The sequence below is a fragment of the Oryzias latipes genome, chromosome 19, assembly GCF_053564925.1.
Source record: "Oryzias latipes strain Hd-rR chromosome 19, Olatipes_Hd-rR_3.1".
In the NCBI taxonomy this organism is placed as follows: Eukaryota; Metazoa; Chordata; class Actinopteri; order Beloniformes; family Adrianichthyidae; genus Oryzias; species Oryzias latipes.
This window is the reverse complement of record NC_136255.1, coordinates 7,625,611-7,644,304: the sequence shown is the minus strand read 5'-3', so window position 1 is coordinate 7,644,304 and position 18,694 is coordinate 7,625,611. Positions and strand designations below refer to the sequence as shown.

The 18,694-nt window shown below is 40.9% G+C and overlaps 1 protein-coding gene across 3 annotated transcripts in view; it reads right to left on the bottom strand.

Annotated features, from left to right (window-relative positions):
• Window positions 1-18,694, bottom strand: part of thra (thyroid hormone receptor alpha) — a 179,404-nt gene that overhangs the window by 43,035 nt on the left and 117,675 nt on the right. For 2 of the 3 annotated variants that reach the window (XM_023949083.2, XM_078936948.1), the window contains one exon: window positions 13,439-13,778. In XM_023949083.2, coding sequence (XP_023804851.1) covers window positions 13,439-13,500 — 62 coding nt within the window. In that variant the 5' untranslated portion in view covers window positions 13,501-13,778. 3 annotated transcript variants of the gene reach the window in all.

Here is an 18,694-nt window from a genome sequence, read left to right as displayed (position 1 = left end):
AATGTGTAGCACACTGAGACTCAGCTCCCCACACACTTGACTGCCTGCAGCACACACTTTATGGAAGCAACATTAAGAGCCTCAAATTGATTCCTGTGGTTTGACTTAGTGCAGGACACACACTTAACAACAGACTCACTTATGTGGAAAAATACAGAGTCATCCTGTCCAGACCAGGGTCTATTTCCTTGGACAGTCTCCTTCATTAAGGCATTTGTGACAGCTCATTTAAACTTTGCTGTGGACAAAATCTGAAACCTTGGTCTTCCTGTAAATACAGGTGTCAGTTCACACGCTAGAAAGGCTCAGTGATCATGTGCAAGGAAGCAGCAAACGTTATAGTATTGTATGGCAACAGCAAAGGAGTTTTTTTTCTTGCTGTCCTTTTGTTGTTTATCAAACTCTAATCATATTTGATCCGTTCTAAAAGCCTTTTCTAGTAATCTTTTGATTATGATTCTGCAAAATCATATAACCTGTGTCGTTTTCTAGGACAAGGTTTGTGCAGAGCAGCAGTAGATCATCAGAACTTCGCCTCTGAGATGTGGGCAACGGTTGGCGCGGAAGTAGGCCTCCGCTAATATCCTATCATCCCTTTGTTTTTTGTTCCCTTTGCTCTCCCACTAGCTTACAGCCCCTTACAACCCCAAGCTAACATTAGGGGTGTAAGAAATTAACAATATTGGAGCTATCCAGCCATGCAGTTTCGAGTCAGATGCCAGTGTGGACAAGGAAAACAAAGACATGCATGGATCTATTTGTCTGCAAGTGGATGCATTAGAACGGAACAGAGCAGTTACACTTCGGCCCACCCATTTTAATAGTTGCATCACAAGAGAGCAACTTTTCATCTCCTCCCAATACATTCATCACGATTTTAATAAAGAAATACTCAGAAATTAAATTTTAATCTTAATAATATGTTACATTTGTCCTCTATGAGAAAAATGCTACAAGAACATTTTAAAAACACCAAAATCCTGATTTTCATCGGAGTTGGTCTTTAAGTGCTTTTATGTTGCTATTTCACATCCAAACAAAAAACTGTTGCAACTGTACTGTTAACCTTCAAAGATTTGGAAATAGTTTATTTCAAGCAGTCAAAGCAAAAATAATCATCATAAATAAACATATTTTACATATAGCTCATGACACAATGAAACTATTACATATTAAGATTGTCAAAAGGAATTTAAAAGATTGATTGAAAGGGAGTAGGATGAAGAAAACTTAAATAATCCCAACCCTGCGTTGCTGTACTTGTGTTTTTTTTTTTGTTTTTTAAAATCCTAATTGATTGGAATCTGCTAGACTAAATCAAGTTGACGCACACAAACTGGTAGCTCTTGTACACTAAGGATACTTGTCCAGCATTTCAATTTATTACATCTAATTGCTTTCTTCGATTGGGCACGTTAAAGCTCACCAGGGGCCTCATTTATAAACGTTGCGTACGCACAAAAGAAGGCGTACGCCACTCTCTACGCAATAATTGAGATTTATAAAAAGCAAACTTGACGGGAAAATGTGCGGTCCTTCACGCAAGCTCTGACCCAGGCGTACGCACAAAAACGGGTGAAATGAGAAACGGCGACACCGTCGGCAGATGGAAGAAACATGTGAAAGTGAAAATGACAATACTGCCTCTCAGAAATAACATGAAAACTTCACAAAGCAAGTCTTACAATTAACAGCCTACACGAACACGAACACGTTTGATCGATCAGCAGTGAAACAAATAAAAAAATCAAACGAAAATTACAACAGAAATTCAAATGAACACATATTTGCAAAAAGAAAAGTGAAATATTTTCTGCAATATTGGCATGTTGTGCAATTCATCCTCATAAATAATATATTTAACAGAACGAAATAATGTACAAACTGACATTCCCGTCAATGTGTCCGTCTGGCGGAGCAGATATAGGTGCAATTAGACAGACAGATGAATAGATAGAGAGAGATGCATTAATTGTCCACTAGGGAAAGTTGTTTTCATAGTAAAACATTTCTTCATAAGGTACGGAATTATGGTATTCATGCATATGCCTTTAGTTTGTTTTATTTTTGATGAAACAATGTATGGCGTATGTCTCGACCATTCAGAAAGCAACAAGAAATTACATTTGCGCTGAACAATTTCCCATTTCCACGTCGATTATTACCGACATCTGTAGCTTGTCAGATGTAATTAAATGGAGGGAAATAAAATGCCCCATCACAATGCGTAATGACGCACAATGGCGTTGGTGTCCCCCTGCGCCTCAGTCACCACTCCACTTAAAAGGGATTCCCCAATTATTGCCGCCAGTCTCTCATCAGGAGGGGTCAGCTCCGGTGTCCCCCCCCCCCAAACACACCCGTGGCTGACACGGGTCAGCGCTAGACGTTTTTTTGCCTTGACTTTGATGTCCGACCTTTTCTTTTTTATTTCGGCCACGGTCCGAGGTTGTGAGGCTACAGCATTTACAGCGTCTGCCGCCGTCTGCCATTCACGTGCCTTTTTGGCATTAGTAATGCCCACACTGTGCCCTCCAAACAACATTATTCTCCTCTTTTCCACCTCGCCAACGATAACTTCTACTTCACTTTGAGTGAAGTTACGTTTTTTTGATTTTCTCTGCGTGTTTGGCATGGTTTCGCAATCAATGAATATTCATTTGTGGGCGTTTCACGGACTATTTATGGGCAACTATAGGCGTGTCATGAGGCCGCAAAAGCTGCGCAGCATTTAGAATTGGTTGTGATTTATTAAGAGAAAGATGCGTAGGATGTGCGTGCGCACGGTTTTATAACTCAGAATATTTCTGTGCGTACGCACATCCTATGTTTCATCCGTACGCCACTTCTGACGCAAATCCTACGCAAAGTTTTATAAATGAGGCCCCTGACCCCTGCTGCAGACCAAACAAATGTACCACAGTTAAGCAGACAAGAACAAGGATTCAACTGTCTGGTTCACTGCAGTGTGAATGCAAACAGACTATGCAAGGGTCATGCTAGTTTGAACCTCTTCTGCAAAAGTCACAAGAGGACATGATGGGAATGTAAAGTATGCATGGCAGAGCTGCGGTTGCAGAAGGCATGCCTCCTGCATGCATCTTTGTGTCTCTTCATGCAACCTGATGTTTTTATCGCTTGTGCTAACTTTAGCCAGATAGCATACTTGAATGCACTCAGCTTTTTCTCAAACAGTAACATCCAGTAAACACTAAAGACAGCAAAGCCCGACTCTTCTCTTGAGACTGCGTGGTTTGTATAGTGCTTATTAGGTTGTCAGGCAGACGATATTAGGGCCAACCCACAGAACTTCATCTGTACCGGACGATGCTGAAGAAGCAATGGGGTTGAATGCTTAGCGATGCTCGCCTTGGCTACACTCAAAATACACAGACTATTCCTGCCTAGTTCAGTTACTATGTACCTTGATGCAGTAGGTGTTGGTATTTAGACCTTCTCTTTGTCAGCCTTGGGGGATAATGCACCATGTCTGCATTACAAATATGTGACTGTTAATGTTTATAGTCTATTTACTCTGGCTCCAGACCAGATAGACCCTTGTGTCGTTTTTTATGTTACAATCTCAATGGCTTTAGAGCACATGTGTCAAACTCGAGGCCCGCGGGCCAAATGTGGCCCGCCATGTCATTTTATCTGGCCCGCAAGAGCATAAAGGTTTTTAATTTCTTAAAATAAAAAATAAAAAATGGTTGTGTAATTATTCATATCTAGGGGGAATTGGACTTGAAATATTGGATAGGGCAACTATACATTAGGATTTAAACACTGTCCATATAACCTAACAGAATCAAATTTAAAAGAATTTATTCTAGAGTAACAAGCAAACATTTGCTTTATATGCAACTGTAATTGTCACTTTAAAAAGTTATAAATAAATGAGTTATTTAACATTAAGGAGTAGTTACGTGTATTTTTCATTACATTTAGTTACATGTATAAGTTATATCTGGCCCTTTGAGGACAGCCATGCTGATGCTGATGTGGCACTTGGTGAAAATGAGTTTGACACCCCTGCTTTAGAGCCTAAGCTTTGACTCTAAAAACCAGCGCTCTGAGCACCAGCCCTTCCCAATCCACCAAAATGAGCAGTTTCTCACATTCATTCATATATATGAAAGTGAGGAACAGCCCCTTCCAAGAAGAATCTGTGCTGCCAGCACCGCCCCAGGCTCACACAAACACACATTTTCTCCGCAAAGCTAGCGACTATCGGCTAAACAGAGTATTTAGCAGATGACACCAGGATGGTACTGTTTTTGAAGTTTGTTATGTCTTGTCTTCAGTGTGTGAGTCAAGCTAAAGAACAGAGAGCAGCTTTGTAGCTCATGCTCCTCACAAACACAACATGACATGGACCCACAGAACAGTCTAGGGAATTATACCCATGACAGTGTCTGATTGTTGCCCCTGGTGCTGCATTTAGAGTCGCCAGAGTTGTCTTTTGCTGTGCCAATATGCTGCAGCTCTACAGCTAGTCTGTCCCAGCCAAGACATACAGAGCTAATGGACACTTTGTTCCCTGTTGTGTCACGCCAGTCTCTAAATTACAGTGTTACCCACAGGAAGATATAGCATGCCATTGAGAGTAAGCAAGACAACTCCCACAGCCTGGATGCACAGCTGTGGACTATGCATAGTAAACGTGCAACAAGATGCTCGGAAAGCTTCTTAAATCCCTAATGTGTAACTTTTGTTCACAAAAGAAGGGTTATAGATTTAAAAAAAAATCACAGAAAATTATGGGTTTTAAGAAAAACTAATGTTTTGTAAACTAATGTTTTATAAACTAATAAGGTAAAGCTGTACAAAATTCAACCGCAGCTCAACTTTAGTCCTTTGGGTTGCAGCCAGAAGAATCAGATGAGGTCTAGCTGAACGTGATGTTCTTGCAGTTTGGAATGCAGTCAACGTGAACAGCAGTAATTTCAACCGCAAAAAGAACCCCAAACACATTGTACTGTACTAACAGCCAGGTGGCACCATCTTTCATATTTGTTATATTCTGTCAGAAAATGTGGAATTGTACAAAAGCTTGAGACTTTAACCCAAACTCATTCAGGTATATTTTTGATTTGGTAAAATACTTTTGAATATTTACAACTTGCTAAAACATCCATCACAGACTAGGGCTGTAACCTGTTGGTTATTGTTTAGTTTTGTTGCTTAGATATGTAATAGCTGTTTAAAAATACCATTCCTGGAAGGGAACGTCCTAAGTGTAAAGTGTGATGGGTTCAAGCGTGCTGACAGGTATACGACCACACCTTCCCCTCGGCTGAAAATATCACTCCACCAACACATTAGTAAGAGTTGTGAAATAAGTTATCATGTAAATGCTTCATCACTTAGGGGCAACACCTGATTTCTGGTTTCAAGCCACCTGAACACAAGAGTAAGATCAGCTAACCACTAGGTGCCCCATTCCAAAGTCCCAAACAGAAATAAATTTACTTACAAGTTGATGTCATATTCATTTTCACTGTAGGCAAATTTAAAGCATAAGACTACATTATTAGGTATACATTTTAATCCTTAGACATGATGTTTTGTTAATTTTTAGATCAAAATAGGTTTAACTGGGACCTTTTGTTTGATATGTACAATGCCAAATTCTCAGTTGTGGGATGGTCTCAATAAAACCAAAGACCCTTTTATTTTTAAATCTGTTTCAAAAGCTATTGCTAAACATAGAGCTCTGAAACATCAGCTTGACTTGAAATCATTTCCCTGTTTGTAAAGCCTGAAAACAAATAAGCAGCAATAAAGTAACAGACAACGCAGTCAATGGTGAAGTCCTAAGAGCTGGCACGGTGGGGGATCCTCAATCTTCTAGGAACTGCTGAATGCAGTTGCATTGCTGCTGAATCCTTATTTGGCTTCCAGATGTGGAGTAACAAAATGGGAAGGGAGAAACCACAAAGATAAATGCACAGACATGGATAGTGTCGTGGGCAACACAAGAAAAAATAAAAGAAGACAGAAAAAGTGTTTTGCTCTTTGTGACAGGTGTTGGGTGAAATCTGCATGACTACCAATCGTCCTCACGCTGCATACACAAACAATTTTGAGTCGTTCTCTGACAGCATGAGATGAAAAGGACGACTCTTTTTTTTAGGGATTATGAAGCTGAACGCCGCAGTGGTGAATATGTGGTTTAGGTGAACGATAAAGCCAAAAACAAGCGAGAGGTGTGATCTTCAGTGTGTAGAAGAAGAAGAGCATGAAAGCAAGCAAACCACAGTTCATAAAAAACACAAGTCTTTGATTTGTTCATCACAACACCCTGTAAATCTGCTGACGAAGAAATCAACGGCAAAGAAGATTCCAATATGTCATTAAACAATGAACATTAGACACTCTTCAGGGTTTTATAAGATGCCCAGTACAAAGATTTAAAAAGGTTTGTTTCAAAAGATAGTGGAGGATTAAAAAAAAAGAAAAAACTGGGTCTCATTTCATCTGAAAATGAAATTTTGTTGGCCCTGAACGTAGAAAGACTTAAGGACAAAAGAGTAAAGAAAATACAGACAATAAAGACACACTACAATTAAAATGCTGTTTTTAGTGTTTTTAACATGTTCTTCTGACCTGTTTCTGATGATGGAGGACATGTATAAAGAAAATTAAGCTTAAAATTTCAGAGAACAATAGACAGCTCAACCCCTCCATTCTCGTGTTCCCAAGAAGCCAAAATCCCATGGACTTCTATTGAGGAATAGACAGTTATTACTACTATTACTCTGTCATTTTATTTTTCAGTATCACTATTCTTGCTCTGATGCCTTCTTCATAATATTTAATCCAATACTAATTTTTTTTTAAAGATATTATCGCAAGTTATTCAGATCATTCAATGACCAATCAGATGCCTCAGTAAAAGCATGTGGGTCTGATGTCGAACATCTGAGGCGTTTGATTGACAGATTTTTTTTACTAATGGCAGCAGACTTCATCCTTGGCGTCTGTAAAGGCCTTTTCCTTAATTTTTTAAAATTCTTTTTAAAGCATTCAAATACAACAAACATTTTCCTCTGTATCTCAGGCTTAACGTGGATGAAGAAGGAGTGAATAACTATAAAAAATAAGAATAAAGGTTAACAAATACAAAATTACCCTTTGCAAATTCAAATGTTTGAATGGATCGCTCTCAAAGCCAGTTTAGCTCGTGCTGGTTTGCGGCGCCTTCCGTCCGTGAAACCCGGGTTCGACTCCAGGCTCCTCCCTGTTCCCTTCTCTACCTCTGCCGGTTCCAAGCCCGGTTTGAGAAGGTTGCGTCAGGAAGGGCATCCGGCGTAAAACATTGCCAAATTTACCATGCGATTCGTTCGCTGTGGCGACCCCTGATGGGAGAAGCCGAAAGTGGAAGAATGGATTGCTCTCAATGGCTTGTACAAATCTTCCGAGCCCGTGTAATGGACTCTATAAAGGGAAAGCTGAATACAGTCTGTGTTTACATTACACAAATGCACATAACTTTATTGAAATTATGGAAATGTCGAAAAAAATACAATTTTGCTGTTTTCATTAAACCATAATTATGCGAATAAACACAAACCAACTCACGTGATAAATCATTCAAAAACACGGGTGTGAACAATACTTTGATTTACAGCACAAACATTTACATTTCTGTCTGTGTATATCTCATAACAATGCATGGAAGACACGAAGGATGTTTAGAGATCCGATTTATTTCTTTTTAAAAGTACTATAAAAGCTTTTGTAATCACGTCTCCATGTCTTGGTTCAACAGATAATTCAGTTACCGCTGAAAAAAAATCTTTCCGCCGCAACTTCGGTGTCTCTGTGACCCACATTAGTTCAAGAGGGAAAAAATAAACACAAGAATCTAACTAGACGATCTTTTAATAATTGTCTTGATGAAAATAGGAAAAATATCATAAGATTTAGGAGGCCCGACCTGGGTGCCTTCCCATCCTGCAGCTGCACTCTGTCTGCGGCCAGCCAGCTGCCCAGGTGCTGGCATAGCAAGCAAGCGAGCTCCACCGCCGGGCACAGTGAGCTGCAATGCCGGGATCATGGCGAAGCGACCACAGGCTGGCGACCTATCCGGGCTGTATTCCTCATTCGCCCAACAGCAACCGTGACGGACTATGGAAGCAATCTGTGTACCAGTGCAGAGTTGTTGGTCACGTGACTTCTTTAATTTGAAAAAAAGTGTTTCCACTTCGATACGCCCATAAAACCACCTCCTCTAAGCGCAACATTTTTGTTTCGATAAATGCAAGTTTTTCGCAATCGAAATGTTTCGATTAGGCAAATTTACTATCGCAATTCCAATTTGCGCAATTTCAGTCAATAAAAATGCATGGTACACGATGTAGAGGTGTGGAAAGAGGTGGATTTGTGATAAACTCAATCCTCTTTGGCGACAGTGGTTGCCATACGATGACTTAGAGCGACTCGGACCAATCACTGTAAACTGGTTTCAATATCGCGACACCCGTATCAGGAAGCAATGGTGAGAGAGTTGGCCTCATTTCGCATGAGCCGGAGTTAAGGCATTTTTTATCGGTGACGTCACACCTTGATTCGTCCATTGTTTTTCCAGTCTATGTTTATGGGTGATGGGAAGGGGGGCAGGATTGCTCTGCGCTAATGGTTCCACCCACGACTAACTAAAGGGCAAATTTCCAACGAACTCCTGCTGCTCTGCAGAAACTATGTCCTAGAAAATGATACAGGTTTTGGCAAAAGATTTTGGCAAAAAAAACGGCATTATCATAATTAAAAGACCACAGTGAATGCTCTGAAAATAGATTAAAAAAATGACTTGAGTGGGTCTTAAAAGCCAGTTGGCCTTGTAGGACCTAGGACTCTTGTACTAACATGACCTGGAAAACTGAGAGTCTTTAAAGACCACTTAGACCTTTACTTAGATTATTCCATAAAGTTCACCTTAACTGAGCCATACCACACAAAACTGTCAGGATATGGGGGGCAGGAGAGCAGGTAGGACCCAGACGCAGAGGCAGGAGGCACACGGTTCCAAGGCAAGAGGGTTTAATTGCAAACAAAAGGCGCTGCAGAGCAGGATAACCAAACAAACCTAAACTTACTGTGGCGTGGCATGAAACATGGCAGCAGACTTACATGGAAGAGACGTTACGACGTTAACGGACCAGCACAAGAGGAAGGGAGAGACGAGACTTAAATACAGACAGGGCAGACAAGACACAGGTGAACATGATCAGGACAGATAGGGACAAGGAAGTAAAACTCAGGAACATGACCAAACAGAACACCTTTCAAAATAAAACAGGAAACAGAACCAAACATGACAGAACAAGAAATAAATCAAAAACCAAGACAAAAGAAACCCAAACCATGACACAAAAACAAAACAAAAATATTGGTCAAGAAATAGGGAACAAGGTACGTTACTCTGAACATGTGATATGAAGGGTAAAAATATGGAACATTAACACAAATGTGCATGATACCAACTGTCCTCCCAGACGGAAAGCTTTAAATCCACAGACAGGTGTCCATGTTAGCTGAGGAATGTATGCAGGGAAATGTGATACTCCATTACTGCAGGGGCACTTGGCCTCTGCAAGACTAACGCATTGAGTTATATTGCTATTTTCATAAGACAGACTGAACCTGAACCAAAAACGCATTAAAAAAATAAGCTTAATAAAGTGTTTTGGTGTGTCCAACAATGTCATGTTATCTCATCTTTTGTTACAAAGAGTCAAAAGAAGATTTTGTTTTTTTACATGATGTTGCGACAACAATAAACTTGCTGCTAAATATTTTCTGCAACGTTTATTTGTTATGGTCCTTGTAAGCATGTCGAGGGAAGATTAAACAGAAACATGACCCCATCCGATGGAAGCTTACATAATCTCTGCACATGTTTCTCTTTAAGTTCTTGCTCTCACGCACTGTCTTAAAAATGGACAATCCTGATCTGGGCTGACAACTTGAAGTACTCCCAGACATACAGCAATAACTTAATATTTCAACTGCATAATTTCAGGGAAACTATGTCTCTTTTTTTTATACAGAACCCAGTTTTAATGCTAAAGTGAGCTGATATTGACTGATAAGCCGTTTTGTTATGCCGTCGTCTCATTGGTACACAGACCTTTTGCCTTTCTGTCTTTGAGAAAGGCTCCATTCTACTAATATTATGTTTTCATTAATGAGAAGGGGCTTAAAAAGCTCTGCGTTTGTTTGTGTTCAAGCCAGTTTGACTGGTTCTGCTTCCAATTTATAGAAGAGAAAAAGAAATAGACAGAAGAAAACGTTGTTTAGAGAATGGTCGAGGATGTAAAACATAGCTCAGAGAGATTGCTGTGACAAAACAAGGTTTCTTCTAAAAACAATTCAACACAATAGAGAAGGATAACAAGAGGAGAGGCCAGAAATTGTTTAAAACTTTTTCATACCATGACTGATGATGCCACTGGCTCTTATTTCTGAGCTCCTGAATTACACTTGTTTCATTGTAAAATGTTTTGAGGTTAATTTAAACAAAAAGACATTAAACTTCACAGCGATTTGATCTTCTTGTCAGTAACAACTTTGAAGTTCTTAAACAAAAGTTTAAGCATTGACCTCACTGCAAAGCTATAGTCAGATGCGCCCAAACAGGGGTTGACCCGTATGGGGGCTGCAGGTTTTTCAGTTGTCGGGGCCGGTGGAGGGACGTAGAGAGGAGCAATTTAGGCGGTGTGCAGGGGCACCTTGCAGTTCCCTTGAGACTTGTTTAAAATGGAATGTATGATTGTTGTGCGTGTAGTAAGTGTATGAAGTATTCATGGGGCTAATGTAAGTTGCATGCACCTATGACATATGGGCTGCATTAACACTGCAGGTCTTGATGCCTAAATCCGATTTTCTGACTATATCCGATTTTTTTGACGACCCGCTTACATCATCTTTTAAAAGTGACCCGTATCCGATTTTTGCATTTACACTATACAATGCTGAAACCATCAAAGGTAGACGTTCTAAGGACTACGTAACAGCATTTCTGCCTTCCGCGGACCTGAGCACTGATCGCACGGATTAAAAAAGTTATGAGCGAGCAGGCCCTTAATAATAATCATAACAATAATAAAAGCACATTTAGAAGATGCGTGTTGGTCCAATAGGCAAACATTTAGCATGGCGAAAAAGAAACAAGCAAAGCTTGTCCACCCCCCTGTTGTGTTTCTTTTGTGTGACTGCTGTTGTCATGGAGGCAACGCAGCGACGGAAGGAAGCGTTGCCTTGGGCGCTCCAGGATGAGGCAGGCGCACCAGAGGGGATGCGCGGGAGAGGAAAAACAAGGGCTGCTCGGCCGGTTTATGTGCTCTCTCTGAGTTTGACCGAGGACATGTTTGCAGACGTTGTGTTGTACTAATAATTGGTTTCTAGCCTGTTCCAGAGCAACGGTGTCCCGCTTGATTACTTAGCGTTTCCGTCCCGACCGGGACGGACCGGAAATAACAGCGGTTTCCGACTACGGTCTGAAGCCTGAGGCTGAAAGGTAACAGCTGATGGGGCTCCAGCTGTCCTCGAACAGCAAAGTCAGCGCACAAAAGCACATTAATAAGTCATGTGATCTCAGTTGGTGGTATCCTGAGTTGACGTCACTGACGTACGACTCGCATTTACTGGGGAATATCCGATTTGTCTGCTTACATGGCACACGCAAATGCACATATCCGATTCGTACTAGATTTATTTCCACATATGAGTGTGGCCTGATTCCGATCTGCTTACACGTTAACCGGTCATATCCAATCTGTGCCACATGAGAGGAAAAAAAATCGGAATTGGGTTACTTGAACCATGCAGTGTAAATGCGGCTATGGTGACACGTACAGTATCCGTACGCCACACTCAAGTCATTACTCACAACTTATGGCCAGATGCAGGCCGTCTGCAACAAAAAAGGTGCAAACAGGTAGAGGGCATGCAAGGAGCATGCACTTATCATGTGAACAGCACATACCCTTGCGCAGTCCCCAGAATTTGTGTGTGTGTGTGTGGGGGGGGGGGGGGGGGGGGGCATGTGGGGGCTGAGGGGTGGTACAAAGTAAAAAAATCTGTGTCTCACCTACTTCACCTTTACTTCTCCTTGCATGTTGTATAAGTATTCCCTGGAACCTGTTGTCCATAGCATGCACATTGTACAGGTTTTCCCTTTGTCTCGCTGTACAGCTTTTGTGGCTGGGTGGCTCGGTTGGTAAGGTGACAAGCTACCATGCAGGAATCCAGGGTTCGATTCCCGGAGGGGAATAAGCAATGGTACTGGGGGGCAATTACCATATCAATGGCGAGCAGTTAACATCACCCAGTGGGGGTCCTTAGGCAAGGCCCTTAACACTACTGCCTCCCGAGCGCGGTTCAGCTGCAGCTCACCGCTCCCCCAGGGGATGGGTCAAATGCGGAGAAGAATTTCCCCATTGAGGGATGAATACAGTATAAATTTTTTTTTTTTTTTTTTTTTTTGTCTCGCTGTAAGGGCAGCTGAGAAGGTATTTTGATCCATTCAGGCATTTTTGAGTATTCTAAAACCCTGTGCTCCGGGCACCGGCCCCTCCCAATCCACGAAAACGAGTGGGTCCTCAGATGGTGAGGAAGCGAGGAACAGCCCCTTCCAGGAGGAGTCTGGGTTGCCAGCATCACCCCCAGGCTAACACACACACACAGTTTCTCCGCAGAGCTGACGACGACTTTGGTAAGGCTCCACAATATGCACATCCATCTTCGCAAAAGTTCGAAGGATGTTTGTTTTCATGAGTGAAACACAGACACGCCGGCTCTACGTTGACGTCATGAAATGGGCAACATTCACAAGGAGTGAAAGGCGGTGCCTCAGAGATCGAGTTATCTTACTTCCATGTAGGATAATGAGCTGTAACATTAGTCATATTTCGAAAAAAAAAAACATTCTTTAGTGTCCCAAAGGTGATATACTAAATTATAATATCCGTTAATATGTATGCCCCACTTTAGTTTAACTCAAAATGTTTATGTACAAAATAATAGTTTTAATTCAGTTAGGTTTGTTGGCTTTAGCTTGTTTGACTACAAATCCCACATTCCTCTGTGTGCACTTCACTGTTTGGAGACAGGCTCAATGTAATGTAGTACCAACCATAAAATGTAAAAGCAGTAGGAATCCAATAAACTGCCTTTTACTCTGCTGGCTTCTGTCAGATAACACAGAGCTGCACATTGGATTCCTTTAGTCTTTTGTGACAAACAACAAAACGCAGACAGCTATAGTTCTTTTCCTCAGAGTTTCTGACATCCCTAATTCACAGTCAATCCTCATCAACTTGGTGTATGTAGCATGTGAAGTTTGATACCCAGCTCTAAAAAAGGAGGGCGTCACAAACAGGACAATTTAAATATAAACTTGTATTCAAAAGTTTAAAAAAGGCAAACTCACTGTTTTTCTTCGCCCTCTGATGGGTTAGAGTTAGAGTCCTGCTCCTTGGGCATGTGTTCCATTCACCTTAATTCCATTCAGCAACCAATTGTGAGAGACTGAGGCAAGCCCCACCCTCGGATGCACACTTGTCATTCGATGGTTGTGGAGTGAGGGCAGGAGAGTAAATCATAACAGAGGCCCGTCTCTGGGGTTCCCTTGATGGGGGCGGGGGTTAACCCCCTGCAAGACCGAAAGGTGGTAGACACACAATATGAAGGATTTGGAGAACTCCTGAGGCGAAGGTGAAGGTCCTTCTGGAATCGTCTTAAGAGTTACAGCCGGAGCGGTGGGAACAAACCTAAAAAAGTAAAAAAGAGGACCAAAATCAGATCATGCCTCAAAATACATCATGACGATCGGGTCAAAAACATCTTTAAAAAAAATTAAAAAATTAAAAATACAAAAAAACGTTACTTTTCATGTGGAAATTTCCAGGAAACATCAAGAATTTTGGCATTGAATGATCCTTTAAAGTGCTTAGATAATATGCTAAATATCAAACAACTCACTCTACCTTATTCTTAACCACAGATTTTCCGACAGTGACTGTTAATCTTATTGACAGCTCAGCATATGATAGTAAAGCTATCAGTCACTGGGTCAGCACGTAATGAGCTGTGCTAATGACTAAATTTAACCTTCACAATATCTCCCATTCAAAACCTTCATATGCTCCACTAATCCAACTGTAAAATTAGCCTTCCTTCTCCATTTTTAAATGTTATTGCTACAACTGGCGCAACCTGGGAAACTGAATCCCAAAGCTTAATGCCCCCTCTTGCTCCACCTTAAGCAGGTCAGATCACCACCGACTCAGAAAGAGTTTAAAAAGATCCGCTTTTGTTGTCCTGGAAATACTTAATTCTTTGACCCACTAATCCCTTCGTCAGTGTCTTCCTAATAAGGAACAGTGGGATTATCCTTTTTTTGATATCATAGCTGTGACTGGCAAGAAAGGAGATTTTGCTGTAGATTTTTTACCGTGCAAAGGTTCTCCCACAAGTTTAATCTTAACTGAATGGAATAAATCTAACTTGAAGGCAACATCTCAATTTAAAACAAAAGCTGAATTAAGAAGATTTGCGAAAGCCAGAAAATATTAGCAAAAATGTTTGTTTGTCATTCTGGAAATACATCACCAACAAGAGTAGATGATCATTAGACAGAGGTTACCAGAGAAGGTTTTAGTACAACAACAAAAAAAGGTATCCAGACAGAAACTGCCAGAAAAAGTTGATGTGACACCCCCCCCCCAAGGTTTTTTTTGAAATAAAACATGCAAGTCATATTTTTGTAGTCAAACTTGTACGCTTTATTTATTATTATTATTATTTATTATTATTTCATTTTTTTTCTGGTGCAGCAGCTGTGTCCTTGTTTGTCTCATGTTCCAACCCTAAAGTTGTGCTCACTTCAACGCCTCCATGTAGTCAAGGTCATGGCATAAAATGTGTTCACTCAAAAAAAGGAGGGAGAGAAAGTCAGAAAGATTAAGCGAATTTCTGATAACATTAAAAAATATGGTCTAGAATGAGGTAGGAGGAAAAAAAGATTAAGAAGTAAAAAGGGAAATAGGTTAAATAAACTTATTTTATTTCAGTTTGTGGATGAAACAACGAACCAAAATAAAGATTCAGCTCCGATTCTCAGAGATAGATATCAGGAAAGTTGAGCAACCTCAAGATTTTCAATTAATGACAGATTTATGTGACATATTTCTAGCTTATGACAAGGAAATGATGTAAGTGTATGATGATTATAAAGTGGGAGTTTTCTAGATGTAGCCTGACAGTACCAGCGAAAGTCTCTAATGTCTTAGAATTCACATCCTTCATTTCGAAAGGGTGTCTTTTAAAAACAGAAAGCCTGATTTTAAAGAAGTAAATAAAAAAAGTTAATTTTAAAGAGTGGAGGTCATTGGATTAGTTTAATTTTCTGTTAATGAAGTAATAAATAAATAACTTGTTTTCTTAAGTTCTCTAACTGCTGTCACCTGCTCATCATAGCTGCTCTCATTGACAAAAAAGATAAAGGTAGCAGTGTAAAAATACATGCTATGGAGAGCCAGAACGGACAAAAAGGCCAAAAAAGATTTTTCTTCTTAAAAAAAAAAAAAGGCTTCTACAGCGTGAGTTAAAAACTGATAATGCATACTACGAAGGCCATTAACCCTTACTTGGTCCATCAATAATAGCCTATGAAAGCCTTTGGTTAGAAATCAAAGAAATCAAAGTTTCAATAAGTTAGTATTAGAAAATATACTATGGTGTAAAATAACACAATCATTGTAAACTAAACTAACTAAACTTTGCTGTTTTGCTTTAAACACAACAGAAAAATAAAGTAGTACACTTTACAAAATGATCATGAGTCAACAAGCTTTTAAGTGTTCCATTTTTCTTTGGTTTAATTCAGCGATTGTGGTGAAGCAGTAGGGAGGTCGACCTCTGATTGGAAAGTTGCAGGTTCAATTCCCCCCTTGCCCACCCATGTGTCGAAGCGCTGTATAAGTATATGACATATGCCAATATTACGCCATTTTAATTAAGAATAAAATGTTTCAGGCAGCAGAACAAGTTTTTTTTTTTTTTTTTTTTTTTATAAAAAGGCTCCTAAATTACTAGGAAATTATTAAAAAGTTACAAAAACCAGACTTGCTGTAACTGAATTAGACATGCAGACGTTTGAATAACGTTAACATCTTGTGAAACATGGCTTGCATCTCACTTTTTATATTTTCTGGAAGAGACTTGAAATAGCACTTGGAGCCATAAAAGCTGACATTTTCATTTCATTTGAATGAAAATGAATGTGCTAAATGCTGGTTCTTGAACACGCATTTAGCCCACAATGTACTCTGGACAAGCAAGGAGGGGATTCTTTTTCTTTTTCTACTGTTCACTAGAGCTCGACAATGGTTGAAGAAACTTCAGACCTTCATTTTTTTCCTCTCTTTACCCTGTGATTTCAGTTTTCTGGATGGTCTGCCTGCCTTCAATTTGCATAGAACTGAACATCCATCCATTATCATCTGCTCATCTACGACTGGATCACAGAGGCAGCGGTCTAAGCAAAGACGCCTAGACTTCCCGGCCACTTCTTCCGGCTCCTCCGGGGGTCCCCGAGCGTTCGCCAGGCCAGCCGAGAGACGTAGTCTCTCTAGTGTGTCCAGGGTTTTCCCCAAGTCTCCATCCAGTGGGACATTCCCGGAACACCTCCCCGGGAGGCATCTGGACCAGATAATCGAGTCACCTTAACTGGTTCCTCTCGATTTGGAGGAGCAGTGGGTCTCTCCAGGGGCCTCATTTATAAAACTTTGCGTAGGATTTGCGTCAGAAGTGGCGTACGGATGTAACATAGGACGTGCGTACGCACAGAAATATTCGGAGTTATAAAACCGTGCGCACGCACATCCTACGCATCTTTCCCTTAATAAATCACAACCAATTCTAAATGCTGCGCAGCTTTTGCGGCCTCATGACACGCCCATAGTTGCCCATAAATAGTCCGTGAAACGCCCACAAATGAATATTCATTGATTGCGAAACCATGGCAAACACGGAGAGAAAATCAAAAAAATGTAACTTCACTCAATGTGAAGTAGAAGTTATCGTTGGCGAGGTGGAAAAGAGGAGAATTAAAGCCGCAAGCGGCGTTGTATGGCCCGCAGACGCAACCCCCCTTCCACGATAAACGCTACGCACCACCGCCGCCCTCGCCGCCCTCACCGTCCTCACCATCCACAAATGAAAAGTTAGTCAAGGCTGGATTTGCTAATAATGCTAACTATGCTAATGTGGCTAAAAGTGCAAGCATAGCGATCAGCATCATCAACTGACTCAGAAAAACACATTACCTAAAATGCTAATTATGCTAACTATGCTAGCTATGCTAATGTGGCTAAAAGTGCTAGCATAGCGATCAGCATCATTGACTGACTCAGAAAAACATTCCTCCATTGGTGAGAGCTATATGTCATAAGTTGATAAAAAACCCACTTTTTCCAAAATGGCTGCTTTTTTGTTGATTTTATCTCCATAGCAACCATTTTATGTTTTGGTCCCCTCGGGAGGACGAACAGATTGACGTCAGTTTCGGACAAATCGGTAAAAGTAAACTTTTTGTTGTCCTTAGCAACAGTGGTTTTATGCTAACCACGCCCACATTCCTTATATGTCCATATCCAGTGTTTTTCAATGTATTCTGTTTCAGGCATTAATGCATGCATTCAAATTTCACAGTAGTCCTTTGAAAAACATAGGAGTTATAACAGTGCGCCACTTTGCTAGTTCGCCACGCGCACGCCGTTCAAAATCTACAACTTCTAATTACAACATTTTTACCACAGTAGCTTGCCATTGATGCCCAACGTTGGTTATTGGTTTCGTTAGTCGATTCTCAAAAAAAAAGTTCCGAATTTTTTCGTTTTTGCCGAGTCGGCACATTTTTTTGCGACGGTTTTTTGCTTACCACGCCCACATTCCTTTATCGATCTTGCCGTGCGTAGCATCGTTTTGTTCAGCGCGGGCCAAGGAATCGCATATACCCTCTTCACGACGTTCCGATGAAAAATGTGCGAGCTAGCCAAGATAGCAACGGTTGCTAGCTCGCCACGCGCACGCCGTTCAAAATCTACAACTTCTAATTCCAACATTTTGTCCAGAGTAGCTGGCCATTGGTGCCCGAAAAGTTACGAGACGATTGATGAAAATTCCAACGAAGAGTTTTCGTTTGTATCTGGTGCTAAAGGTGCTTTTTTGAGAAAATTCCAGATGGCGGCCTTTTCCCAAGGTCAAAGGTCAACGACACTTCTGGGGTGTTTGTAGGCTGGAGCTGGCAGCAAGTGTGTGCAATTGCGTGAAAATCGTTCAAACAAAAGTGTCTTTTCCCCATATTGTGGGAAAACACGAAAATCGCCAATTCTCAGAGTTCGCCACAAAATGGCCGCCAAGCCGTAGGTCGTGCGGCCGTCCCATAATGATTTCAAAACATCTTTGGGATATCCCCGACACGTGTGTCTCGGTTTTGCGACTGTATTTTGAAGTACATTTTGTTCGGCCCCATACGCGATTTTCGGCCCATTCATTTTTTTGACGGGATCGCTGGCCGTGATGTCATCGTCTTCGGGGGGGTGACGTTGACTTTGTGGAAAATTCATTTGCAATTTATCCCAGGTGTGTGCATATTTTGGTGACTTTTCGAGCATGCGGCGGG